The sequence below is a fragment of the Anser brachyrhynchus genome, assembly GCF_964034855.1.
Source record: "Anser brachyrhynchus genome assembly, chromosome: 2".
Classification (NCBI taxonomy): domain Eukaryota; kingdom Metazoa; phylum Chordata; class Aves; order Anseriformes; family Anatidae; genus Anser; species Anser brachyrhynchus.
Window position 1 is genome coordinate 27,739,860 of NC_137695.1, and position 22,300 is coordinate 27,762,159.

Genomic DNA, 22,300 nt, shown 5'->3' on the forward strand with positions numbered 1-22,300 from the left:
ATTTAGATGTAAGTGTTCTAGAACACCAGCACTAAAAGTTTGCAGCTAATCTCAGCAGTAGTTATAGGACAGCCATCTTTAGAACTGCACCTCCAGGTTGTTGATGTGAATACTGCTTTAGGCAGTGAACAGTGTCAAAGGGGGGTAAGAATTAAGTTTCATGTATTTTAGGTTGGTTCCTAAATCCAGTCTTTCATTCAAAGCATATAAGAACAAAAAGCCTTGTCCACTAATTCTCTGTGGACAAGTGAGGAAATTCTTTGCTTCTCTTTCATGGATCAAAAAGAGAAAAATGCATCTTCAGGGGATGCTTTCTCCTGATTTCCACCCTTGCAATAATGAGAAGCTCGTCTGTCACAAATTCCTTGCAAGGCTGTTCATACCATGCACCACTAATAAGGGCATTAAGGAATCTTACTGGGGGTCTCAAAGAGACTTATCAAGAAATAATCAAATGCTGTGTCCTTTACAAGTATAAAATAAGTCTATATAATAATGTAATGAGAGTACTTGGCATCCCAATTCAGTGTAGATGAAATTAACAATACGTAGTTATTTTCTCTCTCTATATCATCTGATTTTTGAAAATGGGGGAAAGAGGTTTGATGCTTTTATTGAGAAAGTACCACCAGAGCTATCCCCTGTGAAATCTTGAGGATATTTTTTGCTATTTTTTCATAACTCCTCCAAGTGCTGTTATGTATTTCAATATTTTAAAAATATACTTGTAGAATATTTATACATTTGGAATTTCAATATCTGAATTTAATCTTTCTAGTAGAAGGACAACTCATAAAAACATCAGAAGCAACAAAAACCAACTTTGCAGCATAGTAGCTCAAAGAAATTCTGTATCTTACTTTTAAGGAGAAATCATTCTCTACAGAGGAGCTAAGAAAAAAATTATCAATTCACTCTAAAAAATAAATATAAAATGTGATTTTAACAACAGAAACCGAAGCATTTTTATGCCTACCTACCAGTTCACTCATTTTCCAGATAACTGGTCATCTCATCTCTTCGTAAATCTGAAAAAGCGATGCTTGTTTTGTAACAAGCACAGCTATTATTCTGAAAAATATGAAATATGCACAGCACGTGCAATTGATTTTGAAGCGTGAATCAAACATAAAGATATGAAAAATGTTTCAAGGGTTTGTCTGATCATCACAAATTGCTTTTCAAGTTAATGTTCTGAATGCCATTGTTTGTTTTGAGTTAGCTTAGGGTTCTTGAAGAGTAGCTATTTTTTAAGGATTTTTTTTGGCTTTTATTACACAAATTCCAGTCTATCATCCATTCTTATTATTGCTAGCCACGTAGAAGAAGACGTATTAGTACTAGTGCATTGGTTTGACACACGGCTGAAAATCTCCCATCAGATATCAAAGATACATGTGATTGGTACTCCTAACATCTGTCAAAGATCAGGAATTGAAAAATTGAGGCAGCAGTGCTGTTTCTATTTGTTTTTTGGCAAGGTGGTGAGAAACTCTGTAAACATCCACATAATGCTGATGGTTCTGCTGTGATGGGTGGTGAGTGGTTTTTTTGTTAGCTTGAAGACAACTGAAATCTTACTTGTTGCAGGATATTGTTCTGTATGTTCTCTTCAAAAACTACTGCTAATTGTTCATCTTGTTTTCAGGTTTATTTTAAGATGCTGATGTGCAGGGTCTTGATTGCTCTTGCAGCAAAATTAGAAAGAAGCCAGTGTGCGTGCAGGAGCAGCGAGGGCGGCTGCTCCACAAGGTGGGTGAGCCTGCAGCCAAGCAAAGGTGACAAGAGGACAGGCAGGCGTGGGCAGAGACGTCACCAAGGAGGGGCACAGTCCCGTGCTGCCTGAGCAAGGAGAGCAGAGCAGCTCTTAGCTGTGGGAAAAATCCTGGTCCATGTGCTTTCGTTCTGCTACATCCGTGCCATCCTTGGGCACGGACAGCCAAACCCCTGGATCTGGCGAAGAGGCTGCAGAGCCTGATGGGTGTGCTTGGGGCTGCACGGAGTTGACTGCCTAGTATTTGGAGGAGCTCTTCAATCGTGCCCAACTTCAAGTCTGCTTTATCTATTTTTACTTTTGTTTTAAAGGCCGTTCTCGTTCATGGATTTAAGAGTTGTTTTACTACTTTGTTTTGTTTCAGGGGACTTTTTTGTGGCAAATTGGAATGGAGTAAATGGCTTGGAGAAATAGTTTGGTTGCTGATACTGATAAGCCTGATCTGTAAAAGTACCTAACTTTTAGGGACTATTATTACTGACTTACACCTGACTGTCACCTAGGGGTCTTTTTCTGAGATTAAACAATTTAGTTGTAGAATTTTTCAAAGATTCAAGAGTAAGTACCCAAGGAAAAAATGGCAAGGCATGGGATTCTCAATGGAGTGGAATTACTGTCACGGTCACAGAGAAGCTATGATCATGGTGAGAAGGGTCGGTAGGAATTTTGAGAAGACACGTCTATTCTGTAAGCCTCACTTTTCCCTACTGTGTTCTCCTAGATTCTTGGAGGCCATGCAGAAATAGTAAACAACTTCTGAATTAATACCTATTTATTATGTTTATCATTACTGTAGTAAGTGTGATTTTTGCCTGTTACTTTTCTTCTGAAGAGAATACAAATAATCGTAGGCCAAAGGAAAAAAAAGTGTTTTGAAATCTTTTTACCATTAAGGAGAAGGACTTCTGATATTTAGGCGAATCCAGGTGCATTGAATTAACCACTGCATACCTTCAGTTTCAGTGCTCATGTCTAAAGAGAAGGAATTCAACAAAACAAGTGTGGTCAGACTTGCAACTAGTTTGATAAATTATGATTTGGACATATTCTTATGTCCAAATTGTGGTGGTCAGTTATGACATCCTATCTGAAGCCAGTCTCTGCAAAGCAATTGAACTTCGGTTTTATCTGCAGTGAAGTACTTGAACCTTCCTCTGATGTACTCAGAATGTATATTACTGAGTTAATTCAGTATTATAACTCCTTTATATGGACTTATCCTCATCTGTAGGCAGAAGCATCATCATTCAGCTATGAGATTGTGAAAGGTATGATTTATAGCCACCTGAATGTTTCCCTGTGTTAACCATAGTTATATTGCAAAATAATATCCTTAACAAATCAGGAAATCTTCTGTACCAGAGATATAAAACAGTAAAATGATCAACACCAGTCAGTCTTTAGTTTTGGAAAACAGAAAATCTGTTTTTTTGTTGAGTAATATTGCATATATTGTTCCTCTCATCATTTCTGTGTTTCCATTAATTTAATCTACATACAGATATTTTTTGAGGTACTTTTTATTGTGGAATGAAGAACTGGTTAAATTGCATATTTGAATTAAGGGACACCCACATTGTCACTCAACATGTAAATGTGTCTTAAAATAAATTCTGTATTGTTTACATGTTGATCTTACTAAAATAGATCTCTATGTATGTTTTGAAGATTTTAAATTTTTACTTCTGAGAGAAATCTGCAGTTTTAAAATTTTCAAGAGTGAATATATTATGACAGAGAAATATACTGATCCTTCCAAATAAAAGGACTACCTCCATACTATTTTATTAGTACAATTCAAATAGTTTTTTGGCTTCTCCCATGTGTATGTATACCTCGGAGATGAAATACATCAAGAAAGATTTGTAAGAACTTGGTGTTGCTGCTGCTGTTTGTTTTCTATGAGTTCATAGTAATGTGTAGTAGATTCCTGTGAATCTCTACGCTGTTCTTTCCATTAATATTTGAAGAGCTTTTAGTGGTGCTAGTAAGGAAGGCTGGGATGCTACAGTGTTTTAAAATATGCTATTACATTTAAGAAATGCACAAGGCTTTGTACCAGTTGGAAAAAAGCAGTGGCTCACTGTCCTTTTACTTTCTGCATCAATGGGTTTATGTTATGTTTTTTTATATGAGTGTTTGTGTATCTCTTTCCAATGTTGCAGTTTTCAAAAAAACAAACAAACAAACTGCCATTTCATTTTCTTGTTTACATTTAAAATATTTAATAATAAATTTACAATAATCTGAGATTTTAGGGAAATGTATTATTTAGATTTAAAAAAAATACTGTATATATGTTAACTTGCACCAAGGTAAGTGATTGCTTTGGTGCACTCCAAGAAGTTGCTGTATTAAGTGACCTATTTCTTGAAGTGCTGCTTTCTGGATTTTATACTTAAAAATAGTCAGTAGCTCATCTGGGCATTGAATTCTCCAGTTAGAGTTGACTGAAAAGAGAGGGGGAAGAATTCAGAAAGAGAAGAAACAGTCCTCTCCTGTTACTGATCGTTAGCTGCATAAGGAGGTAATGGCTACCCTTCATTCAGTAATGAAGTCAAACTAATCCTCCTGGGTACTAATTTTTTCACAAAAACAAACTGCATTTTTCCATAGTACCGCTAGATGGTGATTTCTCTTGTATTCAGTAGTTGTAGTGCTTTTCTCTGTCTCGTTCAGACACCCGCGTGCGTGCACACAAAGTCGAGCAGTAGTAATTATCAGTACACCATTTTATTAGACTGTAGGTTTTCATCAGATTTATAAAAAGCTTTTAAAAACCTAATATCAAATTTATAATGGCATTCCGAACTAATAAAAATAATGAAGCTTGAAATGTTGACAGCATGTATCTAGATGTTGGCTTGTAATTCCTTCCAAGCAGATCTGTTGAGGCCCATGTGGGACCTAAATAACACAAAGAAGTAAATTTGCATATTTTACAGCAGGGGGAAAAACAGAATGCAAAAACATGAATAATTAGGAGCACAAGCTTCATGCTATATTAATACTGTTGAAAAGCATGTGTTGATTGTATTCTGAAAGCCAGTAGTGATTTGGTTGAGTGAACTCAGCATCTCTTATGCAGATTAAAGGAACTGGGTTACAGAACAACTGAAATACATTGTTTTGCTGCATAAGTAGGTATATTTCTTAAAGGAAATATTTTTCCTAGATGCTGTACAGTGCAGAAAATCTTTTTTTTAATGCCTCATCAAAGTGGATTTTTCTGTCGACAAAGGACTGTTCAATTGTTCATTTACTTGTGTACTTCTAGATTTTAAAATAGTTTTCTCAGTCACAGATCAGATGTTAGAATGTTTAGCACTTTAGTGTACATGACCTACTTTTCATTTCATTACATTTCTCTTTGCTTTCTAAGGCTTGAGCCCCTGTAAACACAATTATGTATTTGATTTTTTTAATTTAAATTTGCAAAAGTGCCTTTCTTTAAATGTTAGCGTACGGATGATTTTTGAGTATGAATAATGCAAATCATTGTGTTTATGTCTATTGATTACAATGAAAGATATATAACATACTTTTTTATGATAAAAATGCTTTAAAATGGTAAAAAGGCATTAACATATTTAGCCTAACCAAAGAAAAAAAAATGCTGTCTTGGCCCCTTAACTCACAGCTATATTAAAGTTATCTTGTTTTGAATTTGACTAAAGAAGGAAGATAAATACTTTTTGTTTAACTTTTATTGCAGTTTTATTCCTGGGGAGGAAAAAATAAGTTTAAATATTTGGTGATATATTAGAGGCAATTATTTTGAGGCTTTTAAGATAGATGAAAGTGCACAGTAACATTTTTAATTAGTCTTTTAAGTACATATTCTTAATTTGCATAACCAAAGGGGGAAAATGGTAAAATGTACCAGTCGTTTTAGAAATTGATGTAATTGTAAGAGGTTAAAGAGGCATCTGGCAAAAGGTTGTTTTGAGGTCACACATGCATCTGACAGTTTGCTGCCAGCCCTCTAAGAAAATATTGGTTGGAGTTGCGTTCCTGTTTTTCGTATTAACTGCCTTCTGACTTGATATATAATAGTCATTTTCTAAGTGTGCAGGTCTCCAAAGTGCTCCTGAGAGGTTTGTTCCTACTGATTTTAAAACTTGAAAATAGTGATGGAAGTAGAATATGCTTAAGAAAATCCCCTTCCCCCCACCTCTTTTACTCCCCCCTCCACTTATCCTCAGGAAAGATGTGGGCATTCCTTGGACTTGACAGTCCTGCAGCTATGTATTTACATAGTTGTCCTCGTGTTCTTTAACCCTTGTTCATAGTGTTCTGTTCACTTCTGACACCTGGATTCTGACAGTTTTACTCCCATACGTAGTACACTACCAAGTAGGTAGCGCCTTAGTCTGGTGACGGTGGTCTGTATAGTGTTCTTAAATCAATGTGCGGTTGGAATATCAGAAAGGAAAACCCTGGCTGCTTATTGGAAGAATAGCAAAATGCAGTGTAAAAGTAGGGATTTTCAAATGCTGGCTGTAAGCTTTATTTCCCAACTTATGCTGGTCATTAGATCTATTCTAGCAGTAGAAACTTCTTTGTTTTATGATGCAAAGAAAATTGTTCAAGATATATAGGAAAATGAGGCTTGGACTAAAAAAGGTATAAGATAAACTTACGACTACAGCTAACTGAAAAACAGAGTGGTGGAAAATGTGTTCCAGGAGTGTAAGTTGCTATCCTGGCAAATGATAAATTCAGGTTGGAGTCTGTCTTTTAGCAATTTACAGCATAGTTAGAACATCATTCTTTCCAAAGAGAGCCCTAGTCATTAGCCCATGCAATCACTGTCTGTCTGGTTGAAGTCATTCAGCCTTACACAGATGTTAACCACTGTTAATTTTCTCCGAAGGAAATGTCATGTTGAGCTGATTTTACACACGTCCCTCCCTATCTCTGGCAAATGTTTTGGTGCGTTTCATCAGTAGATGAATTAAAAATACTTTACCAAACTGCAGACTGCTTTACCCCTTTTTATCTGAGAGACATGAGAGCCTGAGAGACAGTATCTTATTTTTATATTTTTTTATTTAGGTAATATAAAGAAACTCAACAAGATTACTCTTTGTTTCACAAATGTTTCAGGTCACTTACATTGTAGGTATCCATGTGAAAGGTGACTTGTCACCTTGTGCGTAAAGGTGTTTTTTCTCTAGCTGCTCTTTCTTGATTCACTAGTTAGTACCTTTCAGTAAGGGCCAAAGAAATTAAAGGATACGGATGATTTATCCAGGCAATTGTTTTGCACTTCAGTGCTATTTCATCTACTTTTGCCATAACGCATCTTTGGTGCTTGCCAAAAATATAATGTACTTTCTGATCTCTGCTCATGCAGACGAATGATCTTCAGCTTCTTCATGCTGCTTTCCCCCTGCAAATGAGGGCTGCACGGAGTCGGTTCTGAAATTATTCTCTATTCCAGCAGTCAGAAGTAAGCTTTTGCTTGCAACGTTGACCATGGATTACTATATGGATAATATCCCCAGCTAGATTTTTGGTTGTTTGTTTTGGGAGCGTGGGTGATCATGATCACTTTATGATTTTTGTATGTTTTAATAAATTATTCTTGTAATGCTACCACTGTTGTGAGGATATTCTGTGACATGATATTAAAAAAAAAAAAGTTAAAAAAAAAAAAGGTGTGTGGAATGAGGGATGCCTTGGAACAGCACAAGGAATTTGAAAAGTTTGTGCAGTGTTTCTATTTCTGTAACAAATTAGCACACAGTTTGATGTTGTTATAGTTAACTGTGTTAATCACGGGTTGCAATCACAATCTTAATTCTGTGTATTGGTTCCTCAATTTAAGCTTGGTAACTTGCTACAAAAGCTATGTGTGGGGCAAAAATGATAATGGGACAGAAAATCATGTAAAAGCTTAAGTCAGTTGAAGTCAGGAATATTGTTAGGATGTGAATGTCTCTGTGTTTTGACCCCTTCTCAGCAGTTGTGATAAACGTGGGACTTCAAATACACTCAGCAGATACATATAGCCTTTTATGTCATTGTTTTTTGTGTTGTTGTTGCTGGCATGGTGTTTTTTGTTTGTTTGTTTTTGTAAGGGTATCTAGGTGAATATGGAGCTTAGTATTTTGTCTATGAGAATGAGTACAAACTGTGGAGAGAGCTCTCAGGGTCAGTATTAGTAAGCTGTCAGCTGTGAGGGTGTCTTTTGGTTTGTTCTGGTGTTTTCTTTTTGTTTTTCTTCCAGTTACGCCCAAATTAATGATGCGGTCTTTAGCATCTGACCACCATTAAGCGCATACAATATATTCATTCCTTTTTCAGTTAAAAACAGGCAAACTTCCTTAAAATGATTCAGAGTCCCAGGCTTTTCCTGGGGGAGGCTGGGGGGGAGGCAGGGAGAGGATTTTTCCTGACAGGCCATATCATTCTAAAGCTCTTTCTGCTCAGACCTGTCTAGACCAGGAATATACTGCAGTTGCGCAGGAGTTCAAGCTCATAGCTTTCCTGTTTCAGGGTGAGTAAGGGGGAGGAACAACATAAACCCCCTGCGATTACTTTTTATCCTTCTTTCAGTTTGTATAAATTTTTTGGCTTTTTTTCTTCTTTTTCTTTTTCTTTTTTTTTTTTGAGAAGGAGAGAATAGGAATTCATGGCTATTTCTTTGCCATTTATTTTTTCTTAAAGGAAACCTGCTTAAATTTCTTCAGAATGACTTCATATTTGGTTCTTGCAGCTGGGGAAGGCTACAACAAAGGAAGATTTGATTTACAAAAGCATTAGCATAGCTGTTGTAGCAGAAAGCAGTAGGTATTATCTTTAAAACATGGATATTAAGCACACATACCAGTGCACCCTTCATTAGGATAGAGAATAAGGAGAGAGATTTTTTTTTCCTATAACTTTCTTTTACTAACTCACAAATTAAGTCAACACAGTTATGAAGAGATGCGCAAGGAGGAGCTTTGCTAAGATTTAAAGGAAATTGGATATACTGACTCAAGTTGAATATAAACTTCATATTTCTTCATATATAGAAGAATATAAACTCCATATATTCATATGTATATACAGACTCTGAACTTACAAAAATTTATTCCTGCTTTACTGCTCTGTGAGCTAGAGCTGAGACCCAGAAACAAGCCACACACAGTTTCCAACTTGTGCATTTTGTTATAGAAAATTAGGAAAGAGTGAGCCGATAAATTGAATTAAACATCTCTGAAATTCAGCTTACAAAATGTTTTGAGCATATTTGCCTAAAATGATCCACTAACCAAAGAGTAAGCTTGAATTCTTGGTATGCTCTGGAGCTGAAGTGTTAGAATCAAGGCACCGTACATCAGGCACATCTGTCCACTTGATTCAAAACCAAAAGCTGAAGTTACAGAATGTTCTTGAAATGTGTTTGGTGTGTGTTTGTGCTTATTCAAGCATTCATCCAAGAAGCAGGAGACCTCAAAATCTAGTTCTGCATAGGCTTAGCACATCGTCTAGCATCAAAGTCTAAAACAGCCCAGATGGGAGCACCACCACTGTTTATTCTGGCTGCATAGTGGTTCTACTTCAATAATGCACAATGTAGGAACTTCCCTGATACTGCATAACTCATTGAGCTGCAGTGATCTCAGAGTAGGGAAACTGAATACTGGTCTCTGCTCCCTAGCCTGCATATGTTGTAATTTTTGTTTTCTTTAATTGAGATGACAAAAGGTTCAAAACAAAAAGACCATAAAACAGTATGAAGAGACATGAACATGTTGGCATCTCTTAGGCATCAGGCTTGGCCCCTTTCTGGCTTGGCTCAACGCTGTCCAAGTTGACCATTCCTTTTTGTATGAGCCAGGTCCAGCTTCTAATGGAAGGGGAAAAAGGTGCCCCAAGCAAACTCAAGTACAGGTGACCGGGAGGGCTCTTTGTGATGGGCAGGACCCTCAATACCTTCGGACTGTGGGGCCCAAATCTCATGTTCATTGCATCTAGAGTAGGCCAATTACAAGGTGAGGCAAAAAGTGGGATCTGCTCTGGTTTCCCCTGTTTGTTTCCTTCTTTTTTCCTTGTTTTCAGGAAAAAGGGTGCTGGTTATGCATGCAGCGTGCCACAAGGGAGGCAAGGCGAGGCAGGAGTTAAGCTGCTTCCCGGTCAGATCCAGGACACTTGTGTTCATGTGCAGAAGCTACAGCTAATGAATTTAGATCTGTAATGCTTTTTGTGGCTTCTGAGACAGCTGCTTTTTTATATTATTGTTTTGGATATGCCTTTCCAGACATCATACCCATCCTAATCTTCTTGTTGATAGCAAAATATGTGTACTGTGTGAAGATAATGAGTTGTGGTTTGTTAGAATATGCTTTTGATTTTAAATAGAACTTGACTGCAGTGTAGTACCGTATTATCAGATCTTTGCTATTAGACTAAATTACCATTTTAGAAATATTAAGAAAATATGAGGAGAAAAAAGGGGGAGAATTTTAAGCAAAGCAATTGAAGGTCATACTTTTTGGGTGAAGATGATTGAAGATCGTACTTTTTGGCAACTTGTCACAGCCTTAAGCTGGGACGTGTGTTGCAGGCACAGGTTTCGAGCAGCAGAGCTCTTCTGGGCTCCCTCTGCTGCCAGCACTGAGACCTGACCAGTGTGGACCTTTTCCAGCTCCTTGGGGGACTGGGGCTGACAACACTGGCTTGTAAAAGAAATGGAGTTGTCTTGTCTTTAAAACAAACAAATAAATAAGTAAAAGCTGTTTGCCACATTCTGGTTCTGCGTGTGATTGTAAGAAGTTATTCAATATTTTACATTTTGAAGTTCTCAGTAAATATTATTTATCTGCATAATTTTTTTTAAGCCTGAAGCAAGCAGTACTGCTGTGGAAGTTGTTTTAAAATAGAACAGGGCTTTTCCCTGTTAGTAAGGGTCTGGAGCACAAGTCCTATGAGGGGCGGCTGAGGGAACTGGGGCTGTTTAGTCTGGAGAAGAGGAGGCTCAGGGGAGACCTCATTGCTCTCTACAACTACCTGAAAGGAAGGTGTGGGGAGCTGGGGGTTGGCCTCTTCTCACAGGTAACTAGTGATAGGACTAGAGGGAATGGCCTCATGTTGCACCAGGGGAGGTTTAGGTTGGAAATGAGGAGACATTTCTTCTCAGCAAGAGCAGTCAGGCATTGGGACGGGTTGCCCAGGGAGGTGGTGGAGTCGCCGTCCCTGGGGGTGTTCAAGGAAAGGTTGGACCTGGTGCTTAGGGACGTGGTTTAGTGACATTGGTGGTAGGGGGTGGTTGGACCAGATGATCTTGGAGGGCTTTTCCAACCATTATGATTCTGTGATTCCATGATGTTCTGATACCTTTTACTGGTTGAACAACAGAAGCTTAACCTCAAGCAGGTATCTTTCAGCTGCCCGTCTTATTCACTTACCTTCTTAGCAGCTAGTCTTGAGCAAGAAATGCTTTCTTTTCTAGCTTCTCTTTGATAAATCAGATGGAAAGCTATAGATGTTCATGTTGTTCTTTTGTGTTCTTATTTGAGAAGGCGTGGTATGTGTGTTTTTGCCTACTACCTCCCTTCTCTCCTCTCCCACCCTCTCCCTTGGGTCCAGTGAAACTTCCGAATCCTCTGCATGTTCCTGGCAGCATAAGACATCTGTTTGCTTGCAGTCTGTACGTAAAGTCAATGAACTTCATGTGCAGAGAATAAATTACAAAGTTAAGGCCTTTCTGATGAGGACATGTCTAGGAACTTCTGATCTAGACTCTGAAGATCAACCTCAATGTGGGATAGAAAGAACATGTTATTAGGGGCCCTTACTTTATAACCTCTCTTTCCGCTCTACTACTGATGGCTTTTCTCAAATACATCCTCTGTCATCTTTGCCAAATGGAGAACAACCAACAATTAATTTTGTTGTCTTGTCTGTGTGACTTAAAATAACAGAAGTGCTTACATGTGACATTTGGAGTGTTAAGGGCCAGCCTGTCAATCTCATGTGTCAGAAGTCCAGTGTGTTCTGCCCCTTTTGAAAGGACTGAAAGGACAGTGTGCCACAATGATGACCTGCAAGGAGAAGATGATAGCTGGTATACTGTGGGATGTTATTTGACTTTTGCTCATAGTTTTACTCTGTGAGTGCGTCTCATGTATTTTCTGTTACTGTTAAACAACTCAGAAGAACAGAAGTGGTGATGAAGTTAAAAAAAGAGCAGTTGGTGGGGACTTGGGGTGTATTCTTTAAGATAATTAAACAGATAAATGCAGTATAAACTGCATCCAGAAATAATCTGCAAGCTGGAACAGAATGTAACATTATCCTTGTCCTTCTTTCCTCCCTCCAAAACACCCAGCACTTCTAGCTGGGATGCCATATTCAGAATTATAAATTGAAGGTCCTGTATGAAACGTAGCTGTTGCAGTACGATGTGCAGGTATTCAGAATAAGTAATATGACCCTCACTGCTTTAGAAATGTGCTGAATTGCTAGTCAAGCAGAGGCAGAAATATCCTGAAGTGCATTTAGTATTGCAAGTTGTTAAAATCTTGTCTACTTTTAGATATTTCTAGTTTCTGGTGTATTAAAGACAGATAAAAGTCTTGGATTGTATGTTTGGCAGACAAAATGTATCCAAAGGAACATTTATAACCTATATAACCTATATAAATATATATATTTAAACATATCTAACCTATATAAATATATGCACACACAGTAATTACATTTGATGGGGTGCTAGTTAATACAAAATAATTTTCCTCCTTAAATGGAAGCATGTCTTGACATCTTATTTGTACTTACTGAAGCACCATGAAGCTAAGCACAATGGACTCTCACTGAGATATCTGGTGAAGAAACTTTGGGACAGTTTGTATATTCCCTTGAAACCTTAAAAAACGTGTGTATTGAGGGTCATGGTCATGTCTGTCACCTTCTTGCTTTCCCAAGTTGGATTTATATGCAATTATTTTTGTTGGTTGAGCTCTGGGGGTTCTCTTGATGGTGACGGTAAGTCATGATACAGTTATAGTGGAAATGCTTGGATGTTTTGGATCTTGACGTAAATTTTGATGTAGATGAATAAATATAGCTTGAATAAATATAGTTTGAGTAAACAGCACTGTGGATGGGGGAGGCTGCATTATACTTAGTTTGATGTAAACTGAGTGCCTGGTTACCTTTTTCCCCCTAAAATCTACCCATATTTTAGCATTGAAGGATAATTGTTGCCTTTATTTTCATGTTTTACAAAATGCAGAGGAAATATTGCACTGTGGAATTGATTCTTAATGAACGTTACTAAAATTTTGCTGCACTACCTGCTTCTGAACAAAATATTTTTAGTGCATTAAATGTATATGGTTTTCATCTGCCAATCTGAGTTTAATGAATTATTTTCGTCACAGTGAATTGAAGAAGTAGCTTCAATTTAAATAAGTGTGTGCACTGGAGGTGGTTTTGGTATAGTATTGAAAAGATCAAAGTTAAATTCTAAGTTAATCAAGTGAAGCAGAGTTCCAGTTCCTGACTTGTTGCTGTGAGATCTTCCATTGAACATCCTCAGGCAGTCAAATAACAGGTAAACAGAGTAGCAAAAGAGAAAAAGGGTAAGTATCTGGTCCAGTCTCATAAAACCATTTCTTTCTGGCGTTTGCTGGAAGAATGCCAGGAGGTATTAGAATCATCCATGATCATGGTCTCTTGACAGAGGGGAATTTCAGAGCATTAAACACAGCGTATGATGGAACCACTGCAATTAAATTCTCTGTAAATGCCTTGGAACATGAGAAGAAATGGGGAAGGGACCAAGTATGTCTTTAATTTACCCTTGAACTAACCAAATTCAGGTGGCCTGTCCACTAGATCAGTTTGTCCGTGTAAATTACAATGCCCTTCTGCCCCTAAAGCTAACAAATTTTAAAATGAATAGGTAGACGCGTAGAAAAAACATAACTTACAAAAGACATAATGCAAAGTATTAGCTATCCCTGTTCAAGATTCATCTTCCGATGCTCAAAAGACTTAAATCTTAGAGAAACCAATAGCTTTTGGCCAGATTCCAGACATTTGGGGGAAACTTTAGGTTATAATTATGCTTTACAGCTTCTTTTAATTAAAAAAAATACAAAACAACTTCATGCTGCCAACAATTTACTTTGTATCTAAGTGCTTTCATTAAAATAAATGTTGTACCATTCTGGAAATTTAGTTCTTAAGAAAATGAGTTTAATTGTTTGTAGTTCTTATATGTGAATATATTCTGCAGAGATATGTGATAATCTATGCAAATTGTTAGTTTCGAGATCTGGTCACAGCAAAGTTCTCTTTCCCTGTGTAAACTGAAAGTAGTGTTAGCGTACTTGTTAGTAAGGTTCCCTACTAGTTTTTGCACTGGATGTAAGTTGAACGCTGATGACATCTATTTTGTATGCAGCTGTCTGTGCATTTTCAGTATAGGAGGAAATACAATCAGTTCTACATGACTGGATTACTATAAATAGTTCTAGAAAATACCTTAATTTCCTCTCCAGATTTATTTTTGTCATATGCATTACTGACTCTTTAAAAATCTGTGTGATGTAATGAAAGTTGAATATATTTATTTTAAAAATTTGAAGTTGTGGCACAGAATGGTGCACGTGCTCAAGAAAAATAGTAACAAAATAAGTGCATTTTATCCAAAAAAATTGGGCATGCTTTGCTTATTGGTTTTTAGGGAGGTAAAGAATTTACTTATCAAAGATCAGTCATGATCTTTGGGCTAAAGTCATACCTATTTTGGTAACTAAATAGTACACTTCTGCATTGATAAGAAAAAAAAATAGTAGATTGCAGTCTTTTTTTCTTTCCAGAGGAAGCTAATTAAATAAAAACTAATATATATATATATTTACAGTATTTCTAAAATACTATTTATTTTTAGGTGTAAAAATTGAAGTTCTAATAGGATAGTTATGCTCTTTAAAAGTATCATCGTCTACTAAACTTGTGGCTTGCAGGCTTCTAACTAGGTAAAAAAAATCATGCATTCCGTGAGACAAATGAGTGCTGTACGATGAAATACATAATGCTTCCGAAAGGAAAAACCTTTCAAAATAACTGGTGGTTGCATCACGAGCAAAACCAATACAGTCTAGCCTCCTATGGCTTTTTGTCACATGCTAGTCTTAGCTAGCACGTAACTTTTTCTCCCTCAGTCCCATCCTTTTATCCACGAAGCTCTCTCCTTTAACTCTGGCCTTACAGCGTGGCAAGAAGTGGCGCTCTGGAGACAAGCTAGCGTGCTCGTCCACAGTCACGCAGCCACGCATCTCAGCCAGCACTCTCAGCCTGGCAGAACGCTCGGCTTTGGGCTGCCGGTGGGCAACAAAGGCCCCGAGAGGCTGCGCGCAGTCATGCAACCCTTGGCTGTGCTGAGCTGGTTTAGCAGCTCCATTTTAGAGACTTTCCTGAGGCTTAATTGACTCAGATCAATGATCATAAAGTTATTAATGAGTAACAAAGGAAAACAGACCATGCAACTGCAAAAGCCTATTTTTTTTTGTACCTATGAAAGGATATCGTTACTCTAAACTAACCTTTTCTCTTAGAAATAATTTTCAACCTTTTAAAAATCTTTTCATTTGTTGCAACATTTACTTAAGACTTTATTAAAACCAGGAACAACCTTAAACTTTCATGACTAGCTGCTGTTATTTTTCTTTCAAAATGGGGTGGTTCAGCACTGTATTTTATTGGTATAACAGTGTTGTGCATGTATACAAGACTAGGTAGTTAAGGTTTACAAAAACTCAAGTGTCCGTAGCTCAGTTGGTTTCACAGCACAATTGCAGTCTTGCTATACTGTGCCTCTTTTGGTTTGGTATGGTGTTTATTTGTTTCTGTTTTTTTGTTTGATTTAGAATAGAACAACAGTTCAGATGGACTGGCCATGCAAAGACCATGGAGTCTTTGCCTGACCCCTTCAGGGCTGACCAAAAGCAGAAGCATGTCACCGAGGGCATTGTCCAAATGTCCCTTGAACACTGACAGGTGTGGGGCACCACCCACCAGGACGCCTGTTCCGTTTGTTTGTCTGGAGTAATCAGATTTGTGTTTTTCACACCCTAGGGTGGGAACAGTTGAGAGATTCCTTGAAGGAAAAGTGCTGGAGTGTGCAACTCTTAGCATGGTCTGCCAGTGTGCGGAAGGCATTTGTTCCCATTCCCTAATATCTCCATCAGGGAGAATAAAATTCTGTTCACATCACTTCATAAGTTCTGCAGCTTTTTACCCCACATTTAATCTTGTTGTTTTTGTTGTTATTGTTAGTGGTCATTGTTTGTTTGTTTTCAAGAAGTCAAGTATAGACTTGCCTTGGTAAGAAAGGAATTTTCAGGAGTGCCACAAAAAGGTGGTTTGTTTCAGTTGAGAAAAGCATTAGCACTGGTGGCTCCCAGGGACTTCATTCTCACTGTTCCACATGGCAAGTCTGTTTTTCATCATTTGTGCCCATTCCAGAGGAAGTTGAGAAGCCATCTAGCTCTTATATAAACCTGGGTGTTAAGGGCTGTGTTTTCCTGATAGGAAACTTGCTGTAACCCCCAAATTGAAGTAGATGCAAATGTGTGCAAGACATCAAGAAGAAAGCCCTGAGGGAGCATGCAGTGAAACAAACGTGCAGGAACGTACATTAGGTGGGGTGACTGCAGAAATAAAGCTATGAACTTTGCAGTCCCTAAAACATTTTACTAGGTGAGTTGTAAGTCTGTCACTAGCGAGCTCACAGGCTTGAGCAGGATCAACTATAGGCAACTTGGCTGAGAGCAACCATGTGCCAAAAGCCACCTTGAGAATATGTAAGCCAATGATGGGTCACAGGTGCATCATTCTGTAGCAGAAAGTTGCTTGCTTTTGCAAATATCTATGCTAGCTAGATACCTGGATTATTTGATATCTCAAACGGAGTCCTCTAAAAAGGAGTAAAGATAATAATACAAGAGAAATGTTTTAGAACAACGAAGTTTGGGGATTTTAGAAGTCCCCTGAAAGGGGGCTGCTGTGATCCTAAGAACACAAGTTTCCACCTGGGATTGTAGTGAAAGTGACTGAGAATACATGGATGAAGAGTGATACGTAGTAGAAAAAAGCAGACAACTCTACAGAAGTATTGCTTGATAGCTTCAGAGCCACCTCACTATTAAAACCAAGCATCATCCAAAGAATGCAGATTCCTAAATTGATGATTGATGTTGGAGAAAATACTGATGTAGTGCTTGTATGTGTATGGATGCATCTGCATAGCCATTGCAAATTTGATGTTTAAGCTGGTAGATTTCAGGGTGTTTTCAAGTGAAGCTTAGGTGGTTTTACTGGTATGTTTAAGGTGCTTGCTACAACACCTGGATACTTTTAAGAAAACATGTTTCTTAAATTAGAACTTTTTTTTTTTACAAGTGGAGTGAAAGCAGTTTCTTTCACAGGAATTATGTACATACGCTGTGTCCCATGGCGAATTCAGGTTGAAGAAGGTTGGGAAACTTATTCCAGTGCTAGTATAAAAGATAGCTGATTAGCAGCAGACTCAGGTGAAGTTGGAACATTTTGTCAGGCTGCAAAAAAAAAAATAAATCTGTAAATCTTCAAGAAAAGTAGAATTATAATCTGTATTTCTGCTCTCTATATACAGACTCCTGTTTTTTCTCCTTCCTCCATGTTGACCAGGTTAGCTTTCAGTAAGAATTGTGAAGTCTTGATATGATTAAGTGAAGTTTATAGAAAGTTAAACAGTTTTGTATCCTTAGCACATTGAGATAAGGTGCTTAATATTGCCAAAGATAGTACCTTCAAGTTTATTTTTAATAAAGTATAAGTGCTTAAGAATTCACAAGTGCTGAGCAGAGCATTTGTCACCTTGAAAGTTTACAGTGGCAAGTCTTAGCTTGTACTAACTCAGTGGGGAGGAGACATCTTTTAGTTTTTCTGTTCATCGTGGTGACTTGTGAGTATAACACAGTGTAATTGGTAGATCTGATTTGATATTGAAGGAGTACATCCATCTATGTTGTCTCCATTGCTGTAAATCCTTGTAGTAAGTAAACACTGGTAATTTTTGGGGGCCTAGAAAATACAGAATAGAAGCATGTAGCCTTTTCTGCTGTAAATTCAAATGTATCTGTATTTGAAGCTTACTCTCAAGTGTGCCACCCACAATTTTAAAGTAGATTTTGGGAAATAGATGATTAAGGGCAGAGCAAATACCAAACTATTGCCCATATTCTGAAATCTTCAGATTGTTCATAGATTCAAAGCAAGAAGAACCTGGATAAAGTCCTAGTGGTTGTATTATGTAGGAAGATGGGTAAGGTGAATCTCATGTTTTTTTCAAATACTAAAATTCAACAAGATATTTTATTTTGCTGTCTTGCACAGATTTTAATTCTAGCATTTATCCACATGTTCTCTTGTTACATTGCTTGTCTGGTATAGACCAAATACTGCAGTGAATGGTAAGTTTGGCTAGATTGACAAAGCTGCAGTTAAGATGAAGACGTTCATATGCCATGTGTAAATCAGGTTTGCTGTGCTTCATCTTTAAATTATGTTTCCGTAGAGGTGACTGGAACATTATCTTTCTGTTTCTTCACCTAAAGCTCTGCGGAAATGTCAGAATATGGAGGTAAAGTAATACAAAAAAATGTTTGGTATACAAGTAAGGGAGCTGCAGCAATTCATGAGATGGATTGTGTTAAGCAGGGAAGTTGAGCGTAGGTCTGGTTGTGTTTGCTCTGCTGACCAGAGCTTAATGCTATTATCAGCAAAGAAAGATTGATTGACTTTTCCTTCCCTTCCTTATGCACTTCTGTTGGTGATGTCTTCTGTGGCATTTGCACAATAGTAGAGCTTAGTATTTTGGTGTCTTTCTGGGAATGTAAATAAGTCTATTAGGACTTCTGGATCTGTATACTCATGTGTTACTGATCCAGATCTCATATGATATGTCTGCACCAATTATGGATGCTCTTTCACACATTGTTGAATTCCATCCTTTCCATGTGCAAACTGAACTCTAGCTCAGTCTTCCAGTGCCACAGCCGGTAAGCACAGCAGTCAATGTATACGTGTTAAATTAATTGTCCTACGTGTTCAGCACAGTGAGTTCCAGAAGGAGAGCTACCCCTGCCCACTTGGCAACACCTTGACCACGCTGATGTCTCACAACCTACTTACTCTAGATGGTCATGCTGCTTTTGCCAGTTGGTGCACTGAGGGTGAACATTTTGTAGTTATTGGAAGACAAAAGGAGCTAGGTCGATTCTAGAGGGGGACTTCCCTGTTCTAGGTGGAGCAATTTCCCTTCGCTGTACATAGTCCACCAGGGGGAGATGAACACCAAAATTTGCCAGAAGAGCACATGAGCAGAAGGTTTGGCTAGGCCAGCCTTTTTTCATCTGAGTACAATACCTCATTGCCACTCCTGTGTGTCAGAATCCAGATGCGAAGTGGTGGGTAGTTCCTTGCGCTCTTGAACAAAGAATAAGGCCGTCACTGTATTTTTAACTTTTTGCTGCTGTGTCTTTGCCCCAGTAAAACCTTATAGGAAAGAGAATAGCAGTGATACTGCTGTGGATTTTCTTAAGCCCTTCTGCCTGGATGGTCTGTGGCTTTTGCAGTTGATTTCACTTACCTTCAGTGTGTCTGGGTTTGTCTGCATGGATAAGCCCAGCCAGATTCCAGTTCATTTTGGAGGTAGGTTTTCTGGACACGGGACTTCCACACTTATTTTAAATGCAACGTTGTTTATCTGTGCCTAAGCTAATGACCCCTGAGAGCAAAGTTTTGGTTACCTTGAACCTAGTGACACAGTAATGGAGCTATATGGTTCAAGTTGGAGCTGCCTTGACTCCTGCTGGCGTAGAAGGGTTGGCAAAGGAGCTTGTCTGCCATCGTATAGCTATATAGATGCATCCTCGGTCTCAGTGGCAAGTGTGTTACTCATTTCTATCTTGTGTCCAGAAACCATGTGGTTTAGAAGATTATTGAGGTGGTACTTCAGGTTCGTAAGACCAGTAGAACTTAAATATATAGCAGCTACTAGTCATATAAATTTATACCGTAACTTATTTTACATTGTCAGTCCAGTAAAATATAACGCAGGGAGGCTGCATTTGAACTTCAGGTCACATGTCTTACAGTTGTTTGAGCAGATTCAAGAAAAGGAAATCATACTAAATGCCTTTTTTGGGTATCAAAACCCAATCCAAACCTGTTAGTTTAATAATAAGTTCACTTAAATCTGTTGTCAGCTGTTACCATTTTCCCAGTAGAGATTATTTTTAGTGAAGCATTTTGATTGCAATTGGGCGCTTTCCTTAAAGCCTAGTATCTAACTCAAACAATTATAACAGTTTGTCGTTCTTAAAAAAGCATATGCTGTGATAGACTTTCTTCAGTTATGTCTCCAAATGTCATCTTCAGAAACTGAAGTAGAGTTGTGCTTTTTGAGTGTTTTCTTTCTTATTGCAACTTATTGATCAAGTGGTCAGAGACAGATCATTTGATTTTTAGAACAACCATCTCCTTCCCTGTGCATTAGTAAACAGAAGAAATGGGAAAAAAAAATAATGTAGATTCTACCTAATTTTAGATCTTCATTGGCAGATCATGTACATTATCAAGGCACACTATAGCATCTTACATGGCAGGGTATCTGAAAATCTTTTCCTATTCTTCATGTTGTGCTTACCAGAAATCTGCTGTTTTTATAGTAATGTTGTCTACAGTTCTGGCCCACTCTTCAGATAAATAGATTGTCCAGAATAGGATGGAAACAAACGTCTGAGGATTTGGGGACTTGCCAATAAAATAAATCGTTGACTTCTCTGCAAGGATATGTTTAATGCTTCCTTAACCAAAGAAAAAAATAGTGAGTAATCTCTTTGGTGGCCAAATGTGCTGGATATGAATACTTCCTTGATTGAGAGAAGTCAAAAAAGCTTCTCCTGCTCTGTGATTCTGGTACCAGCATATGACTTTGCTCAGTTTTTACAGATGTATGTTGTTCAAAACATCAGCTGAGTGGGGATGCATAGAAATATTCATTTAGCCATAGGTGCTGTCACGTTCTGTAAAGATTTATTTTAACACTGTTAACATTAAGACTATAACCATTTGCATTTTATCTTGGTCTAAAAGTGTTTCATATATATTTGTAGTTGACAAAAAAAAAAAGTTGGAGAGAGGACAGTGATTTTTTTCCGCCTTTTGTTTAAAATAACAGCAAAATTAGCCAGGTTGGCGGGGCTTGATGTTAGAAGTCTAATGAGGAGTTTTCCATTAACTGGAAAATCCTGTAGATGTCAACTTAAAAGGTAAAATAGTTAAAGTTGTATACAACATATCGTAAATAGTTGTCAGATATATTTACGTTTGATTTTTCTGGCCAGCTGCTGATTTTAGGAGAGCCACTAAAATTGCAGATGTGGAATATTTTGAAGACTCTTTTGGTTTTGATTTTTTTTTGTTTGCTCAAGAAATATTTTCTTTGACAGATAGCATAAATCTGCAGTAGTGGAAGGTTGTACAGTTGATCTGTAATAGTTCAATCTAACTGTTTACTTGTTGTGGTTTAACCCGGCCGGCAGCTAAACACCACACAGCCGTTCGCTCACCCTCCCCCCTCCCTCCGTGGGATGGGGGGAGAGAAACGGGAAAGTGAAGCCTGTGAGTTGAGATAAAGACAGTTTATTAAGACAGGAAAATAATAATAACAATAATAATAATAATAGTGATAATGGTAATAGTATTAACAATAATAATGTGTATGAAACAAGTGATGCACAATGCAATTGCTCACCACCCGCTGACCGATGCCCAGCCTATCCCCGAGCAGCCGGCCCCCCCACCCCGGCCAGCCACCCCTATATATTGTTTAGCATGACGTCAGATGGTATGGAATACCCCTTTGGCCAGTTTGGGTCAGCTGTCCTGGGTCTGTCCCCTCCCAGCTCCTGCTGCACCCCCAGCCTGCTCGCTGGCAGGACAGAGCAAGAAGCCGAAAAGTCCTTGGCCTGGTGTAAACACTGCTCTGCAACAATTAAAACATCAGCATGTTATCAGCGCTCTTCTCATCCTAATCCAAAACATAGCACCCTACCAGCTACTATGAGCTACTTAACTCTGTCCTAACTGGAACCAGGACAGATATCCACCCCTTATTCCATACCATTTATGTCATGCTCAGGTTACACTCTGTCCAATACATTCTAATTAATCACCATTTTCATCTATGATATATAGCAATCATGGTAGTGATGACATACATTATTATATAATAATTAACATACTACAATTCAACTCATGGGCTATTCTCACCCAGTATCAAATCCCCTTGAGGTACACACTGGACCTCCCCATTCTTTTGCATTACCCACCAAGTGCATCCAGGTCCCTGAGCAAAAGCAATTCCACGAATGGGTTTGCCTTTTCCTGAGGCAGGAGTAGCCCAGACTGTTTTACCCAGCATGTTTCTTACGTGCACTACAGGAACTTTATCCCCTTCTACAGTGCGTAACA

General features: G+C 38.1%; 1 protein-coding gene across 6 annotated transcripts in view; it reads left to right on the plus strand.

Moving 5' to 3' along the window:
• Positions 1 to 22,300, plus strand: part of UMAD1 (UBAP1-MVB12-associated (UMA) domain containing 1) — an 86,718-nt gene that overhangs the window by 7,723 nt on the left and 56,695 nt on the right. For 2 of the 6 annotated variants that reach the window (XM_080579998.1, XM_080580000.1), the window contains one exon: positions 1,649 to 19,474. The exons of 2 other annotated variants lie outside the window; for them this stretch is intronic. In XM_080579998.1, the coding sequence (XP_080436124.1) occupies positions 19,438 to 19,474 (37 nt within the window). In that variant the 5' untranslated portion in view covers positions 1,649 to 19,437. The remainder of the gene's footprint in view (positions 1 to 1,648; positions 19,475 to 22,300) is intronic. 2 more of the 6 variants (XM_080579999.1, XM_080580001.1) reach the window with 1 other exon arrangement.